Source organism: Salmo salar, chromosome ssa12, assembly GCF_905237065.1.
Source record: "Salmo salar chromosome ssa12, Ssal_v3.1, whole genome shotgun sequence".
In the NCBI taxonomy this organism is placed as follows: domain Eukaryota; kingdom Metazoa; phylum Chordata; class Actinopteri; order Salmoniformes; family Salmonidae; genus Salmo; species Salmo salar.
Window position 1 is genome coordinate 81929600 of NC_059453.1, and position 26159 is coordinate 81955758.

General features: G+C 41.4%; 1 protein-coding gene across 1 annotated transcript in view; it reads left to right on the forward strand.

The window, feature by feature from the left end:
* LOC106565728 (contactin-4) overlaps nucleotides 1-25730 on the forward strand; it is a 114539-nt gene extending 88809 nt beyond the window's left edge. The window contains exons 8-23 of the mRNA XM_045691840.1: nucleotides 801-985; nucleotides 2532-2674; nucleotides 5423-5552; nucleotides 5883-6033; nucleotides 14762-14889; nucleotides 15453-15625; nucleotides 18060-18177; nucleotides 18567-18725; nucleotides 19065-19214; nucleotides 19942-20012; nucleotides 20909-21143; nucleotides 21246-21361; nucleotides 21898-22078; nucleotides 22641-22753; nucleotides 24506-24674; nucleotides 24808-25730. Of these exons, the coding sequence (XP_045547796.1) occupies nucleotides 801-985; nucleotides 2532-2674; nucleotides 5423-5552; nucleotides 5883-6033; nucleotides 14762-14889; nucleotides 15453-15625; nucleotides 18060-18177; nucleotides 18567-18725; nucleotides 19065-19214; nucleotides 19942-20012; nucleotides 20909-21143; nucleotides 21246-21361; nucleotides 21898-22078; nucleotides 22641-22753; nucleotides 24506-24674; nucleotides 24808-24893 (2308 nt within the window). The 3' untranslated portion in view covers nucleotides 24894-25730. The remainder of the gene's footprint in view (nucleotides 1-800; nucleotides 986-2531; nucleotides 2675-5422; nucleotides 5553-5882; nucleotides 6034-14761; nucleotides 14890-15452; nucleotides 15626-18059; nucleotides 18178-18566; nucleotides 18726-19064; nucleotides 19215-19941; nucleotides 20013-20908; nucleotides 21144-21245; nucleotides 21362-21897; nucleotides 22079-22640; nucleotides 22754-24505; nucleotides 24675-24807) is intronic.
* Nucleotides 25731-26159: the final 429 nt, after the last annotated feature.

The following is a 26159-nucleotide window of genomic DNA, read 5'->3' on the forward strand; positions in this document are numbered from 1 at the left end:
TTGTCGGTGATTTCTTAATAAGCAGATATAAGTCAGGACAGAGACTGGACCATTCAGGAACACTCAACACCTCTTAGAAAGCCATTCTGGTGTGTTTTTGGCATTACAATTTGTGTAATTGGCCCACAGAAAAATACAACTCTATCCCAGGGTTATGTTTTCAAAAGACTGTGGCAGGTTTTCCTCAACAGTTTTACCAGGGCTTTGCTGCTTACATATTTATTTTGATCCTAACAAATTCCCCAGTCCCTGCTGGTGACAGGGAGCATCAGGTGTTGAGTGTTTCTGAGTGGTCTAGTCTCAGTCCTGATTTAAATCTGCTTGAAAATCAGAGACACAATTTTAATATTGCTGTCTATCAATGATTCCCAACCAAATGTACTGAACATGAGCAATTTTTACAAAAACAATGGACATGCAGTATATTCCCCTAAGAGTTGTGAAAGTAGAATATTATTTCAAATGATTCACAGCTGCCAAAGGTGTCTCCACCAAGTATTAACTCTGGGGTGTGAAGACATCAATATATTTTAATTATTTTAATTATTATTAATTTGGAAAATGTTCTATATCTTTCTTTCACTTTGAAAATGTGGAATAGGTTGTATAGATCTGTAGGGACAACATCTAATATAATCCCTTTTTAGATTTGACTGTAAAGCAGCAAAATGTGAAGACTGTGCAAGTGGTGTGTAGACTTTCACTAGGCACTGTATCTATGTCTGGCAGCTAATGTCTTAATACTAAGTGTCAGTATCAAGCATGTGGCTGTGGTGACCTTTACTACCTGACCTCTCCAGCCCAGTGCCTGCCATCACATGGAGGAGAACAGATGGGAATCCCCTCCCTGGCAAGATGAAAATCAACCATTCCAACGGGGTCCTGGAAATACCATATTTCAGACCGGAGGATGCTGGTGCATATGAGTGTGTTGCAGAGAACTCCAGAGGAAAAAACATCGCCAAAGGGCAACTCATATTCCAGAGTATGATCGCTCACAATGTATATAAATTAACAGTTGTATGTTGCTTTTGTGATATGTGATAATGAATTGAACTGTACAGAAGGTAATGAACAGTCCAAATCATGTTTTTCATGAAATTAGATGATATTTGGATGAAACCAGATCAAAGTATGATGACCAAAGTATGAAAAATGACTTTTGCTTCTACATTGATAAAGTTTGATCATAAAGTTACTGGACCCCACCCCCCTGTCAAACACTTGGATTCAGGAGGGATTATTAAGGGGATACGGTAACATCACCTTAACCCTCTCATTTTAATACAGCAATGGTAAGATGATATTCTCGTACCTAATTTAAATAAGTACCGCCTTGTAACGAACATCGGAGAAGGCGTGTTTACAGAGGAGCGTGGTTATATATAGCTAGATAGCTACTCTACTGATGTCAAAATTTGACCGTAGGGTGTCAGCAAATCTAATTCAAAGTTTACCCTATTCATCTATGACAATGATGTGTCCCCTTTTGTCTGTGGCTGGTGTTAGCGAGTTACTGGCTAGCTAGGTCTTCAGCCAGCATGAAACAAATGGGGGGAGGGTAGTTCAAAACTCTGACTCAGTTTTCAAGTCAACACATCCATCAGTGCTGCCGTAAACCACATCACAAGAGACAAAAGGGAGATGTATAAAACATTTTTGACATCATTGATGCAATTTCGATGTTGTTTGACTTGCTTTGTGTATCACCAAATTAGTTTGAGATTATTTTGCTGCAACACTGCATCCAAGTTGCTTGATATAGGCGTTTCGAAGAGCTGTCGTCCTCAAGGAGAAATCATGAATATAAGCTCCCTGCCCACTCAGCCTGTCTGTCTTTTCAAACTTCCTGGTAGTTAGCCATGAGAGAGAAAAAATGAATCTCAAATATTGATCATTTCTAAACAAAACAAATACTATGGGGATATTTTAGTCACTCAAAATTCTATTTTACATGGGAATCAGAATTACATTTCTGGACCTTTCACTTTATTTCCCATCCCTGTAGCTGCTTCTTAATATAATAATAAATCAATTAAAAGCAATAAGTTGTTTTCAACTTTAAATTCTTAACCTGAAATATAACTAACACATTGTTTGAATGCTAATGATTTTATCAGTCCTTTGTCAATGTTTAGCTAAGCAAGTCTAATTAAAATATCTGGTCCATAAATTATGGATAAATTATGGTCATAAGTCAGGCCTGGAAAACCTTTTGCTCACTCTATGAAACAGCATTATAAAGACAGGATAATCTGGAATTAATGTGTACCAATTAACCTTTATGTTTAGTCATTCTGAAGAGGCTAAGTCGTTGTCTTGCCAACTTGAACACTGCCACAACCCAGTTGGTCCTTAGAGAAGAATTCAAATTGCATCCCAAGCTTAGGGCAGCTTTCAGCTCTACCATACAGCTATTCTTTGTGCCATTCATTTTTGAAGGATTTAGGCCAATAAAGACCAGTTTTGCATTAGAACTGTCAATATAGATGCTGACATTTTGAAACTAAATTGTGATATTTATTCTCCAGATGTTGAACATCTGCACTGGGTCCAGACGTTAAAAGATGCTCATATGGCTATCGAGGCTAATCTTCAGTGGGAGTGTAGGGCGAGCGGTAAACCTAAACCCGTGTACAGATGGCTGAAGAATGGGGAGCCCCTGGTGTTGGAGGTGAGAACGACTACAGAATTTGAATGTGTAATTGTGCAATCCCATTAAGAACTAGTCTAAACATCTTAAGACCCCTTTTTATCTCAGATCAAAGACATGAGATCAAACATTAAGCCAATTTTTATTTCAAAAGTCTACCCATCAAAGTTTGCTGTAAAGGTCACACACAATCATCAGAGATATTACAATCATCAGAGATATTACAGGGCATAAAAAACTGATACACACAGGAAACTTTTGAGCGTGAAAAAACGAGCAGCGTTGTAGTTCTTAACACAAACTGGTGCGCCTGGCACCTGCTACCATACTCTATTCAAAGCCACTTAAATATTGTCTTGCCCATTCATCCTCTGAAAGGCACACATACACAATCCATGTCTACATTTTCTCAATTGTTTAAAAATCCTTCTTTAACCTGTCTCCACCCTTTCATCTACACTGATTGAAGTGGATTTAACACGTGACATCGATAGAGGATCATAGCATTCACCTGGTCATTCTATGTTAATGTTTTCTATACTCAGTGTGCAGTACCAGTCAAACTCAAACGTTTGGGCACTTATACTCATTCAAGGGTTTTTCTTTATTTTTACTAGTTTCTACATTGTAGAGTAACAGTGAAGACATGATGTAGTAACCAAAAGAGTGTTAAACAAATCAAAATAGATTTGAGTTGGGAGATTCTTCAAAGTAGCCAACCTTTGCCTTGATAACAGCTTTGCGCACTCTAGGTATTCTCTCAACCAGCATCATGAGGTAGTCACCTGGAATGCATTTCAATTAACAGGTGTTTATTATTAATTTGTGTAATTTATTTTATTCTTAATGCGTTTCAGCCAATCAGTGGTGTTGTAACAAGGTAGGGGTGGTATACAGAAGAGAGCCCTATTTGGTAAAAGCTCAAATAAGACAAGAGAAACGACAGTCCATCATTACTTTAAGGAAAATTTCAAGAACTTTCAAGCGCTGTGATGAAACTGGCTCTCATGATAACTGCCACAGGAAAGGTAGACCCAGAGTTACCTCTGCTGCAGAGGATAAGTTCATTGGTCAACAGCCTCAGAAATTGCAGCCCAAATAAATGCTTAATGGAGTTCACGTAACAGACACATCTCATCATCAACTGTTCAGAGAAGACTGCATGAATCAGGCCTTCATGGTTGAATTGCTGCAAAGAAACCACTACTAAAGGACACCAATAAGAAGAAGAGACTTGCTTGAGCCAAGAAACACGAGCAATGGACATTAGACCGGTGTAAATTTGTCCCTCGGTCTGAGTTAAAATTTGAGATTTTTGTTTCAACCACTGTGTCTTTGTGAGATGCGGAGTAGGTGAACATATGATCTCTGCATGTGTGGTTCCCTGTGTTCCATGTGTACGCTTAGTGGGACTATCATTTGTTTTTCAACAGGCCATTGTCCCAAAACACACCTCCAGGCTGTGTACGGGCTATTTGACCAAGGAGAGTGATGGAGTGCTGCATCAGATGACTGGGGCCAGATTCACAAACCTTAAGGAAAAAATGGCAGTTAAGAAGACATTTCTTCTTAACTATAAACTTAAGAAGAAAGTTAAGCTAAGTTGCTATTCCTCCAAAAGGTTATTGTAAATTCTCTTGCGTTATTTCTTATCTTTCTCCTTAAGCAAAAAGTTAAGAAGAAATTAGATTCTTGAAAATTAAGTTATTGGAAATGTTCTTTAAATTCCAAGATAGCTAAACCCTTGTCTTAAACTCAGGACAGTGAGAGAAAAAGCTCATGAAAGCAATTGAACATGTTTAATTCGTATAAACTTCATCTGAAAGTTTCAGTATTTATTATTTTAAACCCAAGAACATGTTTTAGAATAGTAATCTCAGTTGGAAATTTGCTACCATGATTGCCATTGCTAGCTAGATAGCTAGCTAAATTGGTTGCCTAGCAACAAAGATCTTAAGAAGATACGTAGGAAGATATTTGAGGAGTTTGTTAGAAAATCATTAAATCTTAAGAAATTGTTGAGGAATTGCACTTACGAATTATCTTATGAACTTCTTATTTTTTTCTTAAGCAGCTTTTTAAATTTTTGCGTAAGAATTGTTTTGTGAGTCTGGGCCCTGGCCACCACAATCACCTGACCTCAACCCAATTTAGATTGTTTGGGATGAGTTGCACTGCAGAATGAAGGAAAAGCAGCCAACACGTGCTCAGCATATGTGTGGAACTCCTTCAAGACTATTGGAAAAGCATTCCAGGTGAAGCTGGTTGAGAGAATGCTAAGAGTGTGTCAAGGCAAAGGGTGGCTACTTTGAAGAATCTTTAACACTTTTTTGCTTACTACATGATTTCATATGTGTCATTTCATAGTTTTGATGTCTTCACTATTATTCTACAATGTAGAAAATGGTCAAAATAAAGAAAACCCTTGAGTGAGTCGGTGTCCAAACTTTTGACTGGTACTGTATATTTAAGCAACACGGCCCGAGGAGGTATGGTATATGGTGCCTGGACACAGCCCTTAGCCGTGGTATATTGGCGATATATCGGCGATATATCACAAATCCCCGAAGTGCCTTATGGCTATTATAAACTGGCTACCAATGTAATTTTAGCACTAAAAATAAGTTTTGTCATAGCCATGCTATACCACGGCTGTCAGCCAATCAGCATTCAGTGCTTGAACCGCTCAGTTTATAATTGGAGTTTTATCACACGTCACACATCCTATACTGAGATGTGTTATTGAGGGTGTATCTCTCTTGTTACCAGGACAGGATACTTGTAGAAGGTGGACGATTGGCCGTATCCAGGATCAACCTGTTGGACTCTGGGATGTACCAGTGCCTGGCAGAGAACGAACACGGAGCCATATATGCCAGCGCTGAACTCAAGGTTGTAGGTAAGTATGTCTGGATGACTCTAGTCTGAAGTATTTGTTTTGTCTTCTTTTAAAAAGCTGAAGCCAGAGACACAGCAAGGTCAAGACATGTACGAACGCTGTCAGTAGAAATTAACAGAAAGTGAATATCAGCTGAGCCATGGTTTTTAGCCACATTTACATAATTACTTGATAAAGAAAGTCAGCCAGTGGTTTTTCATGAAATTACATTTTTATAATTGACTGTGATGCGTTTGGCTGATGCATACATACGGTAGCTAGCTGCTGTGCCACTGCCTCGTCAAAGAGAACAGAATGGTTTGAACAGGGTTTGTTCTGTTCCCCATGCAGCCTCTGCACCCGACTTCTCCAAGAGTCTTGTGAAGAAGTCCATGCTGATCCAGAGAGGGGGGGAGGTGATAATGGAGTGCCGTCCCCATGCGTCCCCTAGGGCCTCCATTTCCTGGCGGAGAGGGGGAGAGTTTCTGAAGGACAGCAAGAGGTACAGTCGCAGTCGCAATAGGATCGTTCCATGAAATTAAGTGCCTTTTTGTATTTTAGGTAGAAATTTTGCACCAATATTGAATTTTAAAAGCCAGTTAAAAAGTCATTTCTGAAGATAAATCACATTAAATAAATAGTGATTCATTTATGTCTGTCCCTCATTTTAAGGTCAACCCTGTTACGTGAACTGAACTCTCGTTTTAATATGTTTAAACTATTCCTTTTTTAATTTAAAATTGTTTTGTTTAAGAAACATTGAACAGTCATTGAGTAAATGCAGGTGAGCTGGTTCTACAATTTCTTTGCCATTTTCTGGTGTTTTGTGGTGGAAAACTGAGCGTGTCGAGCATAACACAACATCAACCCTGTTGCCCATATATAGACAGCTAGAAATGTTTTACAATTGCATTTTTGGTCAAGCTTGCATTCAATTGCATCTCCCTGTTGCACACAACAATCTTCCATCCCCCTGTCACAGGGGAATTTATGGCTGATTTTGGAAGAAATCGTCAACCCTGTTACGATCAACCCTGTTACTTTATTTGGCACTTAATAGGCACTTACTATAGTATTTTTCTCAAAAGGCACCAAATTGGTGGAATGACCCAATAACAGTACCCATCGCTGCTCATGCCATTGATGGCTCGTGTATAAGGGCCCTTCACCTGGGAACTTGCTAGTCTCTTGGGCTCAACGCTGTTTATGTCTCTAATCAAGGGGACGATGATGTGGTGAGGGGGCTTTTTGCTAACATTCTCTCTTTTGCTTTTAGTTCAATAGAGATGTCCAGGACCTTGCCAGCGGTCTGTATATCTCTGAATTCAGGGATGTTCTATACAACACCTTCACAGTTATGGTAGGGACTTTCATGTTCATTATGATGACCTTGGTCTTTCAAGCTTGTATTCAGCCATGGCTATAAATGATTCCTTGTAACCTCTCATGCAAGCCTCACAGCCTCACAGCTTCACAGCAGACAAGTTCAGTTGAGGTACTAGTCTTAGCACAGAAGGTCTGTGGGGACAGTGGAACTGCTGCATAACCCTGCTGCAGCTACACTAAACTATAGTGAATTACTGTACTGCAGTCCTCTGAGAGAAAGACTCTGCCAAGAGCATGCTGTGGACCAAGAGCTGGAGAATAACATATCCAGTATACTACCGCCCTCTCTCTCTCTCTCTGTCTCTCTGTGTCCGTGAGAGAGAGCAAAAACAAACTATGTGAACCCTTTGGAATTACCTGGATTTCTGCATAAATTGGTCATCAAATTTGATCTGATCTTCATCTAAGTCACAACAATAGACAAACATAGTGTGCTTAAAACTAATAACACACAAAGTATTGTATTTTTCTTGTCTATATTGAATAGATCATTTAAACATTCACAGTGTAGGTTGGAAAAAGTATGTGAACCCCTAGGCTAATGACTTCTCCAAAAGCTAATTGGAGTCAGGAGTCAGCTAACCTGGAGTCCAATTAATGAAACGAGATTGGAGATGTCGGTTAGCGCTGCCTTGCCCTATAAAAAACACTCACAAAATTAGATTTTGCTATTCACAAGAAGCATTTCCTGTTGTGAACCATGCCTCGAACAAAAGATCTCAGAAGACAATTGTTGACTTGCATTATGCTGGAAAGGGTTACAAAAGTATCTCTAAAAGCCTTGATGTTCATCAGTCCACGATAAGACATTGTCTATAAATGGAGGAAGTTCAGCACTGTTGCTACTGCAGTCCACAAAAAACTTTGCTGCACGTCTGAAGTTTGAAACAGTGCACCTGGATGTTCCACAGCGCTACTGGCAAAATATTCTGTGGACAGATGAAACTACAGTTGAGTTGTTTGGAAGGAACACACAACACTATGTGTGGAGAAAAGAAGGCACAGCACACCAACATCAAAACCTCATCCCAACTGTAAAGAATGGTGGAGGGAGCATCATGGTTTGGGGCTGCTTTGCTGCCTCGGGGCCTGGACAGCTTGCTATCATCGACGGAAAAATGAATTCCCAAGTTGATCAAGACATTTTGCAGGAGAATGTTAGGCTATATGTCTGCCACTTGAAGCTCAACAGAAGTTGGGTGATGCAACAGGACAACTACCCAAAACACAGAAGTAAATCAACAACAGAATGGCTTCAACAGAAGCAAATATGCCTTCTGGAGTGGCCCAGTCAGAGTCCAGACCTCAACCCAATTGAGATGCTGTGGCATGACCTCAAGAGAACAGTTCACACCAGACATCCCAAGAATATTGCTGAACTGAAACAGTTGTATAAAGAGGAATGGTCCAAAATTCCTCCTGGCCGTTGTGCAGGTCTGATCCGCAACTACAGAAAACATTTGGTTGAGGTTATTAAATCCAAGGGTTCATGTACTTTTCCCACCCTGCACTGTGAATGTTTACACGGTGTGTTCAATAAAGACATGAAAACGTAAAATGTGTGTGGTGTTATTTTAAGCAGACTTTGTTTGTCTATTGTTGTGACCTAAATGAAAATCAGATCAAATTTCATGACCAAATTATGCAGAAATCCAGTTATTTCCAAAGGGTTCACATACTTTTTCTTGCCACTATACTTTACATTACTCAGCCTAAACATCAGCGCCACAGGTAACTTCCACAAAGCTGTGAACGATCTGAGAGACCAGGCAAGAAGGGCCTTCTATGCCATCAAAAGGAACATAAAATTCGACGTACCAATTAGGATCTGGCTAAAAATACTTGAATCAGTTATAGAATCCATTGCCCTTTATGGTTGTGAGGTCTGGATTCTGCTCACCAACCAAGGTGGCAAACACAAAATGGGACAAACACCAAATTGAGATTCTGCATGCAGAAAATATCCTCTGTGTACAACGTAAAACACCAAATAATGCATGCAGAGCAGAATTAGGCCGATAACCGTTAATTATCAAAATCCAGAAAAGAGCCGTTAAATTCTACAACTACCAAAAAGGAAGTGATTCCCAAATCTTCCATAACAAAGCCATCACCTACAGAGAAATGAACCTGCAGAAGAGCCCCCTAAGCCCCCTGTTCACAAACACAGACCCCACAGAACCCCAGGACAGCAACACAATTAGACGCAACCAAATCTTGAGAAAACAAAAATAGAATTACTTGACACATTGGAAAGAATTTACAAAAAAACAGAGCAAACAAGAATGCTATTTGGCCCTAAACAGAGGGTACACAGTGGCAGAATACCTGACCACTGTGACTGACCCAAAATTAAGAAAGTCTTTGACTACAGTGAGGGAAAAAGTATTTGATCCCCTACTGATTTTGTACGTTTGCCCACTGACAAAGAAATGATCAGTCTATAATTTTAATGGTAGGTTTATTTGAACAGTGAGAGACAGAATAACAACAAAAAAATCCAGAAAAACGCATGTCAAAAATGTTATAAAATGATTTGCATTTTAATGAAGGAAATAAGTATTTGACACCTCTGCAAAACATGACTTAGTACTTGGTGGCAAAACCTTTGTTGGCAATCACGGAGGTCAGACGTTTCTTGTAGTGGGCCACCAGGTGTGCACACATCTCAGGAGGGATTTTGTCCCACTCCTCTTTGCAGATCTTCTCCAAGTCATTAAGGTTTCGAGGCTGACGTTTGGCAACTCGAACCTTTAGCTCCCTCCATAGATTTTCTATGGGATTAAGGTCAGGAGTCTGGCTAGGCCACTCCAGGACCTTATTGTGCTTCTTCTTGAGCCACTCCTTTGTTGCCTTGGCCGTGTGTTTTGGGTCATTGTCATGCTGGAATACCCATCCACGACCCATTTTCAATGCCCTGCTGAGGGAAGGAGGTTCTCACGCAAGATTGGACGGTACAAGGCCCCGTCTATCTTCCCTTTGATGCAGTGAAGTTGTCCTGTCCCCTTAGCAGAAAAACACCCCCAAAGCATAATGTTTCCACCTCCATGTTTGACGGTGGGGATGGTGTTCTTGGGGTCATAGGCAGCATTCCTCCTCCTCCAAACACGGCAAGTTGAGTTGATGCCAAAGAGCTCCATTTTGGTCTCATCTGACCACAACACTTTCACCCAGTTGTCCTCTGAATCATTCAGATGTTCATTGGCAAACTGCAGACGGGCATGTATATGTGCTTTCTTGAGCAGAGGGACTTTGCGGGCGCTGCAGGATTTCAGTCCTTCACGGCGTGGTGTGTTACCAATTGTTTTCTTGGTGACTATGGTCCCAGCTGCCTTGAGATCATTGACAAGACCCTCCCGTGTAGTTCTGGGCTGATTCCTCACCGTTCTCATGATCATTGCAACTCCACGAGGTGAGATCTTGCATGGAGCCCCAGGCCGAGGGAGATGGACAGTTCTTTTGTGTTTCTTCCATTTGCGAATAATCCCACCAACTATTGTCACCTTCTCACCAAGCTGCTTGGCGATGGTCTTGTAGCCCATTCCAGCCTTGTGTAGGTCTACAATCTTGTCCCTGACATCCTTGGAGAGCTCTTTGGTCTTGGCCATGGTGGAGAGTTTGGAATCTGATTGATTGATTGCTTCTGTGGACACGTGTCTTTAATACAGGTAACAAACTGAGATTAGGAGCACTCCCTTTAAGAGTGTGCTCCTAATCTCAGTTCGTTACCTGTATAAAAGACACCTGGGAGCCAGAAATCTTTCTGATTGAGAGGGGGTCAAATACTTATTTCCCTCATTAAAATGCAAATCATTTTATAACATTTTTGACATGCGTTTTTCTTGTTGTTATTCTGTCTCTCACTGTTCAAATAAACCTACTATTAAAATTATAGACTGATCATTTCTTTGTCAGTGGGCAAACGTACAAAATCAGCAGGGGATCAAATACTTTTTTCCCTCACTGTATGTACAGATTCAGTGAGCAGCATAGTCTTGCTATTGAGAAAGGCTGCCGAAGGCAGACCTGGCTCTCAATAGAAGAGGCTATGTGCACGCTGCCCACAAAATTAGGTGGAAACTGAGCTGCACTTCCTAACCTTCTGCCAAATGTGTGACCATATTAGAGAGACATATTTCCCTGAGATTACACAGACCCACAAAGAATTTGAAAACAAATCCAATTTTGATAAACTCACATATCTATTTGGGAAATACCACAGTTTGCAATCACAGCAGAAATATTTGTGACCTATTGCCACAAGAAAAGGGCAACCCGTGAAGAACAAACACCATTTGTAAATACAACCTATATTTATGTTCCATTTTGTACTTTGTACTTTAACTATTTGCACATCATTACAACACTGTATATAGACATAATGACATTTGAAATGTCTTTTCTTTTGGAACTTTTGTCTAATGTTTACTGTTAATATTGTATTGTTTATTTCACTTTTGTTCATTTATCTATTTCACTTGCTTTGGTAATGGAAACATATGTTTCCCATGCAATTGAAGCCCCTTAAATTAGAGAGCGCTCACCAGCAGCATAATGTTTAGTGTACTCCTCCCACACGCCCTCTAATTCTGCATCTTTAATTGGGGTAGTGCAGTTGAGTCGGATGGAGTGTGAACAGGAGCCTTTGTGATACTGCTGCTTTTGGGCTGTGGCCTGAGTCGATATGTGCCGCCACATTTCCATAGTCTTTCCGTAACTCAGTGGACGTGCCTCAACATGTGAGCAGAGCGATTGATTAGTTATCATATTCCTTTGGCGGTCATGGGGAAAAAGAGAAAGAAGTGATTATGCAGGCTGTGCGTCTGGATGAGAATAGAAAATGCACAGCGTGGAACAGCGTTTCTTTCTTAAAGCAGATAGTTCTTTACGTTTTTATTTGTTTTGCAGCTCATTGCTCCTCAGGCCATGTTTTCAGCACGCCTCCATCATTCAATGTTTGATATTTTTGTCAATAAATCTGCCCAAAGCACCCTATGTCAGACATGGTCTCAGCTCAGCCTGAGTGAATACATATTTTTAAGAGCTGCAGTGAAATTGTTTGATTTCTGAGCTTGCAGTTCACAGCTTTTGTTTTTGATTTGCTGAAACAGAGTGTCACGATAGCTAGGAGTTCATAGCATTGTTTATGTATGTTTACATTTGTTACATTTTGTTATATTTTAAAATAAAGTACAAGCATTAAAAACCCAATGTTTGTGGAATTTGGCAAACAATGAATTGTTATGAGGTTACTTTTGGTTACTTTTGTTATGTTGTATAAAGTAAACCACTTTTTAATCTAGATTGTGATGTGGAAGTTTTACAAACAATGGTGAAAATATTGCAAATAAACAATTGATGTCCGAAGTTTACATAACCTTAGGCTGGACTCATTAAAATTAATTTTTCAACCACTCCACATATTTCTTGTTAACAAACTATAGTTTTGGTAAGTCGGTTAAGACATCTCATTTGTGCGTGACACAAGTTGTTTTTCCAACAATTGTTTACAGACAGATTATTTCACTTATAATTCACTGTATCACAATTCCAGTGGGTCAGAAGTTTACATACACTAAGTTGACTGTGCCTTTAAACAGCTTTGAAAATTCCAGAAAATGATGTCGTGGCTTTAGAAGCTTCTGATAGCTTCTTAGAGTCAATTGGAGGTGTACCTGTGTTGTATTTCAAGGCCTACCTTCAAACTCAGTGCCTCTTTGTTTGATATCATGGGAAAATCAAAAGAAATCAGCCCTCCACAAGTCTGGTTCATCCTTGGGAGCAATTTCCAAACGCCTGAAGGTACCACGTTCATCTGTACAAACAATAGTACGCAAGTATAAACACCATGGGACCACGCAACCGTCATACCGCTCAGGATGGAGACGCGTTCTGTCTCCTAGAGATGAACGTACTTTGGTGCGAAAAGTGCAAATCAATCGCAGTACAACAGCAAAGGACCTTGCTGGAGGAAACGGGTACAAAAGTATCTATATCCACAGTAAAACGAGTCCTATATCGACATAACCTGAAAGGCCGCTCAGCAAGGAAGAAGCCACTGCTCCAAAACCGCCATAAAAGCCAGACTACGGTTTGCAACTGCAAAATAGAACTGTTTGGCCATAATGACCATCGTTATGTTAGCCGAAGAACACCATCCCAACCATGAAGCACGGGGGTGGCAGCATCATGTTGTGGGAGTGCTTTGCTGCAGGAGGGACTAGTGCACTTCACAAAATAGATGGCATCATGAGGGAGGAAAATTATGTGGATATATTGAAGCAATATCTCAAGACATCAGTCAGGAAGGTAAGCTTGGTTGCAAATGGGTCTTCCAAATGGACAATGACTCCAAGCATACTTCCAAAGTTGTGGCAAAATGGCTTAAGGACGACAACAGTCAAGGTATTGGAGTGGCCATGACAAAGCCCTGACCTCGATCCTGTAGAAAATGTGTGGGCAGAACTGAAAAAGCGTGTGCGAGCAAGGAGGCCTACAAACCTGACTCAGTTACACCAGCTCTGTCAGGAGGAATGGGACAAAATTCAACCAACCTATTGTGGGAAGCTTGTGGAAGGCTACCTGAAACATTTGACCCAAGTTAAACAATTTAAACGCAATGCTACCAAATACTAATTGAGTGTATGTAAACTTCTGACCCACTGGGAATGTGATGAAAGAAATAAAAGCTGAAATAAATCATTCTCTCTACTCTTATTCTGACATTTCACATTCTTAAAATAAAATGGTGATCCTATCTGACCTAAAACATGGAATTTTTACTAGGATTAAATGTCAGGAATTGTGAAAAACTGAGTTTCAATGTATTTGGCTAAGGTGTATGTAAACTTCCGACTTCAACTGTTCCTTTGACTGTTGCTTTGCACCTCAGAACTGTACAGTATTGTACAAGTCTAAATGAGTATACAGTATCCTTTGAGTATACTTTCCGACTTCAACTGCATGTAGTCGTCCCTGATTAGTATTTCAGTAATGTGCCTTTTTCAAAATTGTTGCTAGAGTTTCCTCGGTATCTCACTGTGTCCAGACAGCCAGCTACAAGTGAGATGGCTCTTTAGTCATATCTGCTTTCATTACCTTTTGGAAATGGCTTTTAGTGTGTCGATAGGATCTCACACGTTGTATAATTACAAGGCCGCAGGTAAAGATTCCAATTCGGAGTGAATCATTTCTCTCTGTTGTTCTGCTCTCTTCTCCTTCCCCTGTCCTCATTGGCCTTAGTGTCCCACTGTGTATTCTATTAAAATGCACATTTAATCTTTTGTGCTTTCAATAGCATGTCGACCCAACAGCAAATCTGTTCTGCTTCAACTAAGATAATTGCTCTGTTCTGAAATGTGCAAATGTGCTTGTAGAGAATTCAGTCTTCCAGACAATTCAGTTTTTAATTCATGAAATACTTGTCATTCAAACTATAACATGGATGTAGGCTATTTAAGCAATAAGGCCCGAGGGGATGTGGTATATGGCCAATATACCACGGCTAATGACTGTTCATAGGCACGACGCAACTCTTGTATATTGGCCATATATCACAAACCCTTGAGGTGCCTTATTGCTATTATAAACTAGTTACCAACGTAATTAGAGCAGTAAAAATCAATGTTTTGTCATAACCATGGTATAGGGTCTGATATTCCACAGCTTTCAGCCAAGCAGGATTCAGGGTCTCGAACCACCCAGTCTATAATCAAGATGAAGCCACAAGTGTTGATGTATTTGTATGCTAATCATCATTTAGAATCCCTATATAACCCAGTCAGTGCTATCAAATCATTATTGATCCTGATGACAACAGTTGTCTGTTCCTTCATTTTTGTCAGACGGACTATTATGGAGGATGGAACTCTCCGTATCACCAACATCAGCAAATCAGACGGAGGGAGGTACACCTGTGTGGCCAGGAACCCCTTTGGGACATCAAGCAGTACTGGTACTCTGGTGGTGAAAGGTACTTTTCCGGACACAGGTTTCACTACCTTTTAAGCAGATGGTTTAAACCTGTGTTTAGAGGGGGGAAATACTAAGCCAAGCATGAAATTGATAATGAAATATATAGTTGTTTTATGTTCCTGCTGGTTTGACAGAAACATAACTCATCATCCTTGGTTTTGTCAGCTGTGAGTTATTGGTCACACAGCAGCGGGGAGAAAATCCCTGGCATCTAGAGTAGTGAGGAGAGAGATGTTATGTTCTGCCCAAGTCAGACATTTCATGTTGATTTAAAAAAAGGAGCTGCTGTTTAAATTTGTTGATTTGACTGTTTTAATAACTGATGGTTGTACATGGAGTATTAATTTGACACCATCATTGCATTATGTTGAATTATTCAGTCTCAAGACTATATCAATAAAACATTTTTTTTTTCTCCAAACATGTTAATTGGATTGAAAGGAATAAGCATTTCATTTAAAACATCTTGTCAACATGAACAAGACATTTTTCCAGCAGCAGGCCAGCACGGCTCCAGTAACACATGATCCTGTGTGTTTGTTTTTCTGTGTTGTCAAACAGAGCCAACCAAGATAACGGTTCCACCGCTGAGTGTGGATGCCACTGTGGGACAGAGCATCGTGTTGCCATGTGAAGTGTCCCGAGACTCCTCCCTGGATCCCACCTTTAAGTGGTTCTTCAATGGCAAACTCATTGATTTTAACAAACAGGACCACTTTGAGATGATAGGAGGGGTATGTACCTACACTGCCTTCAGAAAGTATTCAGACTCCTTGAATTTTTCCCCATATCAATCTACACACAATAATGACAAAACAAAAATGTATTTTTAATTTATTTTGCTAATAGGAATATTACAGCCGGGACTTGAACCCAATTGAACATCTCTGGAGAGACCTGAAAATAGCTGTGCAGCAACGCTCCCCATCCAACCCGACATTTACTTAAGTATTCAGACCCTTTACTCAGTACTTTGTTGAAGCACCTTTGGCAGCCATTACAGCCTCAAGTCTACTTGGGTATGACGCTACAAGCTTGGCACACATCTGTTTGGGGAGTTTCTCCCATTCTTCTCTGCGGATCCTCTTAAGCTCTGTCGGGTTGGATAGGGAGCGTTGCTGCACGGCTATTCTCAGGTCTCTCCAGAGATGTTCGATCAGGTTCAAGTCCGGGCTTTGGCTGGGCCACTCAAGGACTTTCAGAGACTTGTCCCGAAGCCACTCCTGTGTTTTCTTGGCTGTGTGCTTAGGGCCGTTGTCCTGTTGGAAGGTGAACCTTCGCCCCAGTCTGAGGTACTGAGCACTCTGGAGCAGGTTTTCATCAAGGATCTCTCTGTACATTGCTCCGTTCATCTTTGCCTCGATCCTGACTAGTTTTCCCTGCCGCTGAAAAACATCCCCACAGCATGCTTCACCGTAGGGATGGTGCCAGGTTTCCTCCAGATGTGATGCTTGGCATTCAGGCCACAGAGTTCAATCATCAGACCAGAGAATCTTGTTTTTCATGGTCTGATAGTCTTTAGGTGCTTTTGGCAAACTCCAAGTGAGCTGTCATTCGCCTTTTACTGAGGAGTTGCTTCCGTCTGTCTACTGTACTATAAAGGCCTGATTGGTAGAGTCCTGCAGAGATGGTTGTTCATCTGGAAGGTTCTCCCATCTCCACAGAGGAACTCTAGAGCTTTGTCAGAGTGACCATTAGGTTCTTGGTCACTTCCCTGACCAAGGCCCTTCTCCCCCGATTGCTCAGTTTGGCCAGGCAGACAGTTCTAGGAAGAGTCTTGCTGGTTCCAAACTTCTTCCATTTAAGAATGATGGAGGCCACTGTGTTCTTGGGGACCTTCAATGCTGCAGAAATGTTTTGGTACCCTTCCCCAGATCTGTGCCTTGACACAATCCTGTCTCTGAGCTCTACGGACAATTCCTTCGACCTTATGGCTTGGTTTTTGCTCTGACAAGCACTGTCAACTGTGGGACCTTATATAGACAGGTGTGTGCCTTTCCAAATCATGTCCAATCAATTGAATATACCACAGGTGGACTCCAAACATTGTAGAAACATCTCAAGGATGATCAATGGAAACAGGATGCACCTGAGCTCATTTTTGAGACTCATAGCAAAGGGTCTAAATACTTATGTAAATAAGGTATTACTGTTTTTTTGTTTTTAATACATTTGCAACAAATTATGAACCTGTTTTCGCTTCGTCATTATGGGGTATTGTGTGTAGATTGATGAGGAAATGGTTTTATTTAATCAATTTTAGAATGAGGCTGTAGCGTAACAAAATGTGAAAAAAGTCAAGGGGTCTGAGTACTTTCCAAAGGCACTGTATATCAATGTTTCCCGACCCTGGTCCTCCAGTACCCCCAACTGTACACGTTGTTGTAGCCCTGGGCAAACACACCTCACTCAGCTCATTGAGGGTTTGATGATTAGTTGACAAGTTGAATCAGGTGTGTTTGTCCACATGATACTCGGCAGGTAGCCTAGTGGTTAGAGTGTTGGACTATTAACCGAAAGGTTGCAAGATCAAGTCCCTGGGCTGACAAGGTAAAAATCTGTCGTTCTGCCCCTGAACAAGGCAGTTAACCCACTGTTCCTAGGCCGTCATTGAAAATAAGAATTTGTTCTTAATTGACTTGCCTAGTTAAATAAAGGTAAAATACAAAATAAAAAAATACTCCTGTGAACAAGGAAAGGGAAATGGAAAGGGGGCTACCTAGTCAGTTGTACAGCTGAATGCATTCAACTGAAATGTTTCTTCCACATTTAACCCAACCCCTCTGAATCAGAGAGCACAAATCTGTCTGATTACAGGATGTATCCTCTGGTCTGCTGTGCACACAAAGACCCTGCACTAAAATGGCCTGTATAACACTGACATTTTCACTGTCAGCATAATTTAGCAGAGCTCTTAAAGTTCAGGAAGTTGTTTGTTTAACAATAGTGTTAGAACCAGTGTCACTCCAGTGTTCCTACCTACTCTTTTCTCTCTCTAAAGACCTAGCCTGGCCTAGTTCTTCCTGCTACTGCCATAGCGTACAGAGAGTTGAAACGTTATCAGAATGATTATTGGTACTCAACATGAAAAATTGTTATTGAATCACTGTATTTGGAATTACTAGTATTGTTGTGAAATTACACTTTTTCCTGTTCTATTGTCATCAGGAATCAGCTGGTGATCTGATGGTCAGGAATATTCAGCTAAAGCATTCTGGGAAGTATGTGTGCATGGTTCACACCGTGGTGGACAGTGTCTCAGCAGCAGCCGACCTCATTGTCAGAGGTACGCACGCATTTCCTCACTGTGATGCTACTTTGTATTTCTGACATGCTGTAGCAATCATCTAAAGAGGTATTAGAAAACCTCAGATATTATCACACTCTATTCATTCTCTTTACTTCAGCCAACTATTCTCGGTGACATTCATTCAGTGTTAAATAATGACTACAGGATCATCTCTAAATCAATACATTAATTTTCCACTTCTCCTTCCTTTTTGAGTAATTTTGTATTTCCCCTCATCAATTGAAGGATCTTTAGCTCCGCTGGGTGAAATATATTAAATGTCTTTCTCTTTTGACTGCCTTGCATGAAACTGGTTTAACCCTGCCATCCTTTTTTGTCTGACACAATAGAGCTCTTTGACAGTGGTTGTCTCCCTGTTCTGTCAGGACCACCCGGTGCCCCAGAGGGCCTCATGGTGGGGGAGATCACTGACTCCAGTGCCCAGCTTTCCTGGGGGTCTGGGCCAGACAACCACAGCCCTGTCACCACATACACCATCCAGGCCAGGACCCCCTTCTCCATCGGCTGGCAGGCCGTCAGGACAGGTAGCTACAACACCAGCCCATCCATTTGTTTAGACACTACAGCGTTTATGAACGTGTTTTCTACAGGACATTATATTCAGAGAATGTTTCTGTCATAGAGATATATAATTTGGTGGTTTCTGTACAGTGATACTATTGTGAGAAGAGTCAGCTTTGGGGATGATGTGAACAGGAGTATTGCTTTCTTTTTACTCATTCGTTATCTCGGGGGCCTTGGATAAGTTATATTGACTGAATTGTATCACAGGCAGTCTTTGATAACATGGATGCTTTCTGAAATGTGATTTGTTGATGGATGAGAATCAATATGTATTTAAATTCTAAATTCTTTAATCCTAGTTCCTGATTCTGTGCCTGGACAGATGTTTCATGCAACGGTGATAGATTTGAACCCCTGGGTGGATTATGAATTCAGGGTGGTGGCTATCAACAATGTGGGTGTTGGAGAGCCCAGCATGCAATCCAAGCAGATTAGAACGAAAGCAGCAGGTACTTTTTAATTCCTTTCTGTCCTCTCGTGGTGAATCTAACTGTCTGTTTAGTTTAACTTGTATTGAGTGTTCTGTTCTTCCCCTGATAGATTTCACCATGTAGATCCCACAGTCACTTTTATCGTGCCTTTCTCATCGCTAATTATGTGTAATGAAGACAGAATCAGCTTTGTTCCAATCGACAGACACCGAGACAGGTGTTAATGATTTACCTAATAGGCAAAGAAAGTGAGAGAATTTGTTCATGTGGTTAGATGACACAGCCATGTGGATATTGACACTTTTGATACTTTTGCTCATCAGATTAGAACCTGACCGAGCAGGATGCATCATACCTTTTAAGCATTTAGATGCTGTGTACATCAGCACTCAGGAAAACCTAACATGATTCATTCATGTCAGCAGTATCAACAGGAACCGTGTGAAATACCCACGCATGCCATCAGGCAATGACTTAAAATTGTCTATTTTGGGCGGGTTAGCAGAGTGTGTCCGACTGGCTCACTGAATCACAAGAGAGGAGAACACATGGAGGTAACACACTGTATTAACTGCAGGTGTGTGTGTGTGTGTGTGTGTGTGTGTGTGTGTGTGTGTGTGTATCAAGTGATATCAAGGCTTCTGTATGGTTTTCGAGTAGTAAGGATTCAAATATGCCTTTACTCCCCCCTCTGAAGGAATACACACCCTTATATTAGACACTGTTGTTGTTTCTGTCCATCCAGTTCCTGAAGTAGCACCGGGTAATGTGAGTGGAGGAGGAGGTAGCCGAGGAGAACTGGTTATCCAATGGGAGGTAAGCTTGCTGATCAGATTTATTAGAATATGTCTTCATTGTGACGGCTGTTTTCAAATCACTCTTCTGACATGAATGGGGTTTGACAGAATTCTCTACGGCAATGTGACTTCAATTAAATGGGTTTTAATTAAAACAAGAGCTGTCTTGCCTAGATATTTGCCTCCTCCAAACGGCTCCCCTGGTGTGTAAATCAAAATGCAAGATGCAGCGATGGTGGAAATTGTATGTGCATAAATCTAGGATGATGTCTCAGAATGGGTGTTTCTGTGGATCTCTTAAAGTGATTTGGCTTATCATGCAGAATGGTTTAGGAAGTGTGTATAGCTTTGGATATAAAGGTAACTGCCAAAATAAAGGAAGCCCCTTGGCATTAACTCTACAAGTGTCGGGTATATATTGGAGGGATGCGACACCATTCTTACACAAGAAATTGCATCATTTGATGTTTTGTTGATGACGGTGGAAAACACTGTCTCAGGCGCCTCTCCAGAATCTCCCATAAGTTGTTCAATTGGGTAAAGAGATGGTGACTGAGACACACACACACACACACACACACACACACACACACTTCACTGAGATCTCTTCTAGCCATGGTAGCCAAAATAATGGGCAACTGGGCATGACCTTAAGCATGATGGGATGTTTTAATTGCTTAATTAACTCAGGAATCACACCTGTGTGGAAGCACCTTCTTTCAAAATACTTTGTGTGCCTCATTAACTCAGGTGTTTCCTTTATTTTGGCAGGTGCATGTATTATCTTGTTAATGTTGTTGTATTTGGCTATTCAGAATTTGACTTTTCCAGTTGATATAGTCATTTGATATTCAGTTCACAACCAATGGGGAAAGATTCTACAATTTATGCTGTCAAAATGTCTTTGTCTCTTAGCCGATACCAGAGGAACTACAGAATGGAGAGGAATTTGGATATATTGTGGCTTTTCGTTCTCTTGGTACAACCACGTGGAAACAGACTGTGCTGGCTTCACCTGATGCATCAAGATACACCTTCAGGAACGACAGCATCCCTCCCCTCTCCCAATTTGAGGTGAAAGTTGGAGTCTACAACAATGAAGGAGAAGGCCCGTCTAGCCATGTGGTTGTAGTGTATTCTGCAGAGGAAGGTTAGTTCCTTTGACTATTGGTCAAGTTGTTGATGAAATGGAAAGTTTGGGTTAGTTTGACTTGAATGTTTACTATTCTTGGTGTCATCTTTTCATGTTTAGAGCCCTCTGTACCTCCGTCCAGAGTGTTGGCCCGGACGCTATCAGCCTCTGAAATCGAGGTGTACTGGGAACCCATCCCCCAGACAGCCAGCAGTGGGAAGATCATTGGATATGAGGTATAAAAAATATCCCAACATTCATGATGCTGGTAGAGAGCAGAAAACAACATGATAGATATTATCTTCAGTATGATTGACTCTGCAATGGGTTGGCATGCATTTAAATAGAACTGCCAGTGGCAAAAACATGACATTTCCCCTACACTGAAAAATTGCTTGGGATACGGGTAGATTTCTCACCATCTAATCTGGAGAATGAAGAGGTCTGTCCAAGTGACCCCTATACCCTGGCTGCTACCTTGCCTGAGTAGTGTTCTATAAATCACCACTTACAAGTGTGAACATCATATGTCAATTTCCTCCACAACAAACATCGTCCCTCATGATGGAACACCCTGAGGATCTTACCCGTTCTTCCCTTAGTATAGCCCAGGACTGGCTGGCTATAGGGAAAGCCCAGGTTAACTTGATCTTCATTGTTCACTCATAGCCCCTGTACATCAGGTCCAGAATGAAATCAGCGAACAACAGTGCTGGATGTGTTTCTAATGCTACCAGGAGGTCTGGGATAACCTTCATGTCTTTGGTTCCAGGTGCTTTGTTGGGAGGAGGGGGTGCAGGAGAGTGATGCTGAGATGGTGAAGGTCACGGACACTGTGGCCCTTCTCTCTGGACTCATGGGAAGTACGTTGTATCTGATCTCAGTCAGGGCACAGAACAGCGCTGGAGCAGGGCCTTCTAGCCCTGCGGTCAATGTCACCACCAAGAAACCACGTGAGTTTTTTTCTGAGATGGGACAGCTGTCACATGCAATTTGAGCATTTTTCTCTTTACAAGTCCGCTTTCACGTTCATGAAGCCTGCAAATCCCACAGAGGTTTACATTAATGGAATTGTGGTAAAATGCAGCAGGATACAATACAACTTCAATGACTTTAGAGCCTCTGTGAATCCTCTACATCAACAGCACTGCTGAGACGAAGCACAGTCATCTGTGTATAGTCTTGATTGCGTGTTGACTGCAGACTAACGGATGGAATTGGATTATCTTATACCTACAACATGAATTAGCAGGGCCCTCTTTTAAAAAATTACAAAAATCTGTGACAAGATGCTGTTTGTCTTGACGACTCATGGAGAGGAGGTATGTTTATGAGCTTATCAGAGTTAGAGGCAATCATTCAGCCACTAATCTTGTTCCCTTCTAGTTGAGATTTCCTTCATACAGCAGCAATATGGGGATGGTTAAAGTGAGAAAGTAATTTAGGAGTTATTTCAGCTATTGACGGAATTTTACGTGACTAACTCGAGTTGCTATATGATTGCATATCTTTCAGCACCAAGTCAACCTCCAGGGAATATTGAGTGGAACTTGACCAACTCCAAGATCTTTTTAAAGTGGGAGCATGTCAAGGCAATGGGAAATGAGTCTGAGGTGACAGGATACAAGGTGAGTGTTGTCAGTTGAATAGCAGAATCTTTGAAAACTAGAAACAAATGCACTTTCTTGCCTAACCTCAGCAGCTATGCTCTCTATAAATGACTCCCTGGTCGCAGTGGAAATATAAACCTCAGCACTTTCAGTATCACATATGGATTGTCTCTGTCTGGCCGTACAAAATTAAAAAGTCTGTTCCCAGTGATATGACCCAAAACAAACCTGTTTCTCCATTGTGCTGGTTTTGCACTGAGTAGGTTGATTGAACGTCTGCAACATTTCAATATGTGAACACGCAAAATGTGACCTTGTTGATGGCTGTTGATACATTCAGTGAAGATTCCTGCCTCTCGATCTCTCTGAATGCCACAGTAGTAAAAAAACACCTGCTGTGTTTGAACCTGCGTAACAGGAAGCGTTTCATGTCATCCTGGGTATCTGATCTCTTGGAGCATTCAGCAGAGGATTATGACTCAGAAAAGGATGTGGCTCAGATATTTGAGAGAGAAGGTGAGGAAGCAGCTGGGAGCCTGTGAAGCTCCACATTCAGACACCAGCCTTCGCTGAGCGCCACATGGGGGCCATACCAGCCTCCACGGAGCGCCACAGGGAGACACCAGCCTCCACGGCGCACCACAGGGGGACACCAGCCTCCACAGAGCGCCACAGGGGGACGCCAGCCTCCACGGAGCGCCACAAGGGGACGCCAGCCTCCACGGAGCGCCACAGGGCGACGCCAGCCTCCACAGAGCGCCACAGGGCGACGCCAGCCTCCACAGAGTGCCACAGGGCGACGCCAGCCTCCACAGAGCGCCACAGGGGGACGCCAGCCTCCGCAGAGCGCCACAGCGGGACGCCAGCCTCCGCAGAGCGCCACATAGGGGGGACGCCAGCCTCCGCTGAGCGGCACATGGGGGCCACGCCAGCCTCCACTGAGCGCCACAGGGGTCCACCCCCTCCACTGAGCACCACAGGGGGCCACACTAGCACCTCACAATATAATTTCAAATTCATGGCATCCTCTGGAAAGAGCCTGCATAAAAAATACAATACATTTCTTAAAACTATTTGGCTGATCAAGAAAATACTATTTCTTTTTTTGAAGAGTTTGGCTTTCTCTGAGAAGCATTTTTTCTTTCTTCAAATAAACAGTACAGAGGCATTATCCATAAATCAGTAATTTCTCTTTAAGGTCAAACGAATTGCGTCGCTTAAATCAGTATTGTTGACATCAGATACTCTCCATGATATTCCCTCTCCCGTCTCAAGGTTTTTGTATTTATTATGGATCCGCATTAGTTTCTGCCAAGGCAGCAGCTACTCTTCCTGGGGTTTATTATGGATCCCCATTAGTTCCTGCCAAGACAGCAGCTACTCTTCCTGGGGTCCAGCAAAATAAGGCAGTTTATACATTTTTTTAAAAACATTACAATACATTCACACCCTCAGGCCCCTACTCCACCACTACCATGTATCTACAGTACTAAATCTGTGTGTGTGTGTGTGTGTGTGTGTGTGTGTGTGTGTGTGTGTGTGTGTGTGTGTGTGCTTGTGCGCTTGTGCGTGCGTGCGTATGTTTGTGTTGCTTCACAGTCCCCGCTGTTTCATAAGGTGTTTTTTTCAGTTTTTTAAATCAAATTTTACTGCTTGCATCAGTTACTTGATGTGGAATAGAGTTCCATGTAGTCATGGCTCTATGTGATAGTCTGTTCTGGACTTGGACTGTGAAGAGACCTCTTGTGGCATGTCTTGTGGGGTGTGCAGGTGGTGTACCGTCAGAACTGGCTTGGAAAGAGCAGTGTGGTGGAGACCAACAGGACCAGCGTGGAGCTGCAAGTCCCCTCTGGCGACGACTACCTCATTGAGATCAAAGTCTTGAGTGGTGGAGGTGATGGCAGCAGCAGTGGCCCCATCAGGATACCAAAGATGTCCAGTAAGAGATGACTGTTTTTGTCTTTCACCATTCACAGGATGAACTTTTGGGTTTCCAAAGTGCCTTAAACAAATGTCTGTCTCATAACTGAGTCACCCAGGTATGCTTGTTAATGTGTCTTTGTCTTTTTCAGGTCTTAACTCAAAGGGCCATTTCAGCTCAGCTCCAATGAACATTTGTGTAGTTATGTTTTTTATACTTTCAAGGTTAACTTTGTAACTTAAAAATGCCTTTTATGAACTCTAACTTTGAGAGTCATCTACTCAGCAAAATATGTGGCAGATTATAACAAAATTGTTATTTTATGTGTAGCATTCACTTCTCAAGAATGTGAAATCAACAGCTTACTATTTAGAGTATTCAATGCAGCTGCATTGCCTTATAATTGTATGCATTTTCGTATTAATTTGTCAACCAAGCTTTTGAGTGTTTGATTTCACTAGATTTTATGCAGAAAGGATAGGCTTTACATATGAGAAGATTGTTCTAATGTCTGACAATCTACATGAGCCTGGCCTATTTGTGCCTCATCCCTGTGTTCTGTGTGCCCTGTTTATTTGTTATTGTACAGTAAACGTTCCGTTAGGATGACTCAACTGTTGAAACCACCATGGTTCACTCAGAGGTTGTCCTTTAATTTCTTCACGAAGCACAGTTACTGTACATGTTCTGTCTGGCCACCGTCAATATTCAGAAAATTCTGTGAAAAAGAATCTGTGGTATTTGGACGTTCTTGAGGTTTTACATATTCTATCATCAATATGTAACAGTATCATCATGGTCAATATGACCATCACAGACATATTGGATCAATATACACAACTTGTTGATAGCTGGGGAAGATTTATAACATTTTCCATTCATTTAACTCTTTCTCCATTTTCAATTGTTTGGTAATCAAGATATTTCAAGTTGTGCTTGATGGCTTATTTTTTTGTTTATTTACCATAAATGTGATATAGATGTTGCATAAGCCTTTTAATACTATTGTATTAACAAACTAAATGTATCTCTGTGAGATGTTAATGAGACTGAATAAAATGTTTCACATTGAAATGTCTATTTAAAATGTGTTTTCATTTTAGATGTCTGTACCGTTTTGAAAGTGTCAGGGAGAATGACAGCCATCATTTACAGGAGTCAGTGTGACATCCTTCTGCATTAATGGTTACCATTAAGTTACCATGAACAGGTAGCTACACAACATTGACAGCATGGCTGCTGTGCTTTCCCTCACCCAGGTTTTATTTTTGAACATGATCAACATCTAAGTGAATACTTTGGTCCTTGGCTAGCAAAAATGAACAAATCCAACTCTTACAGTATAGTGTCAGTCCATGCATGCAATTTGGATTGTTTCAATCAGAATTGAGTAACCTGAATTTGATTTAATGCCCTGCAACTGGCAGAGGACACTGACCCGACTAATGAAAATTGGCAGTTACACCCACAAACATTGTCCAGTGCTTTACAGAGTCTTAACAA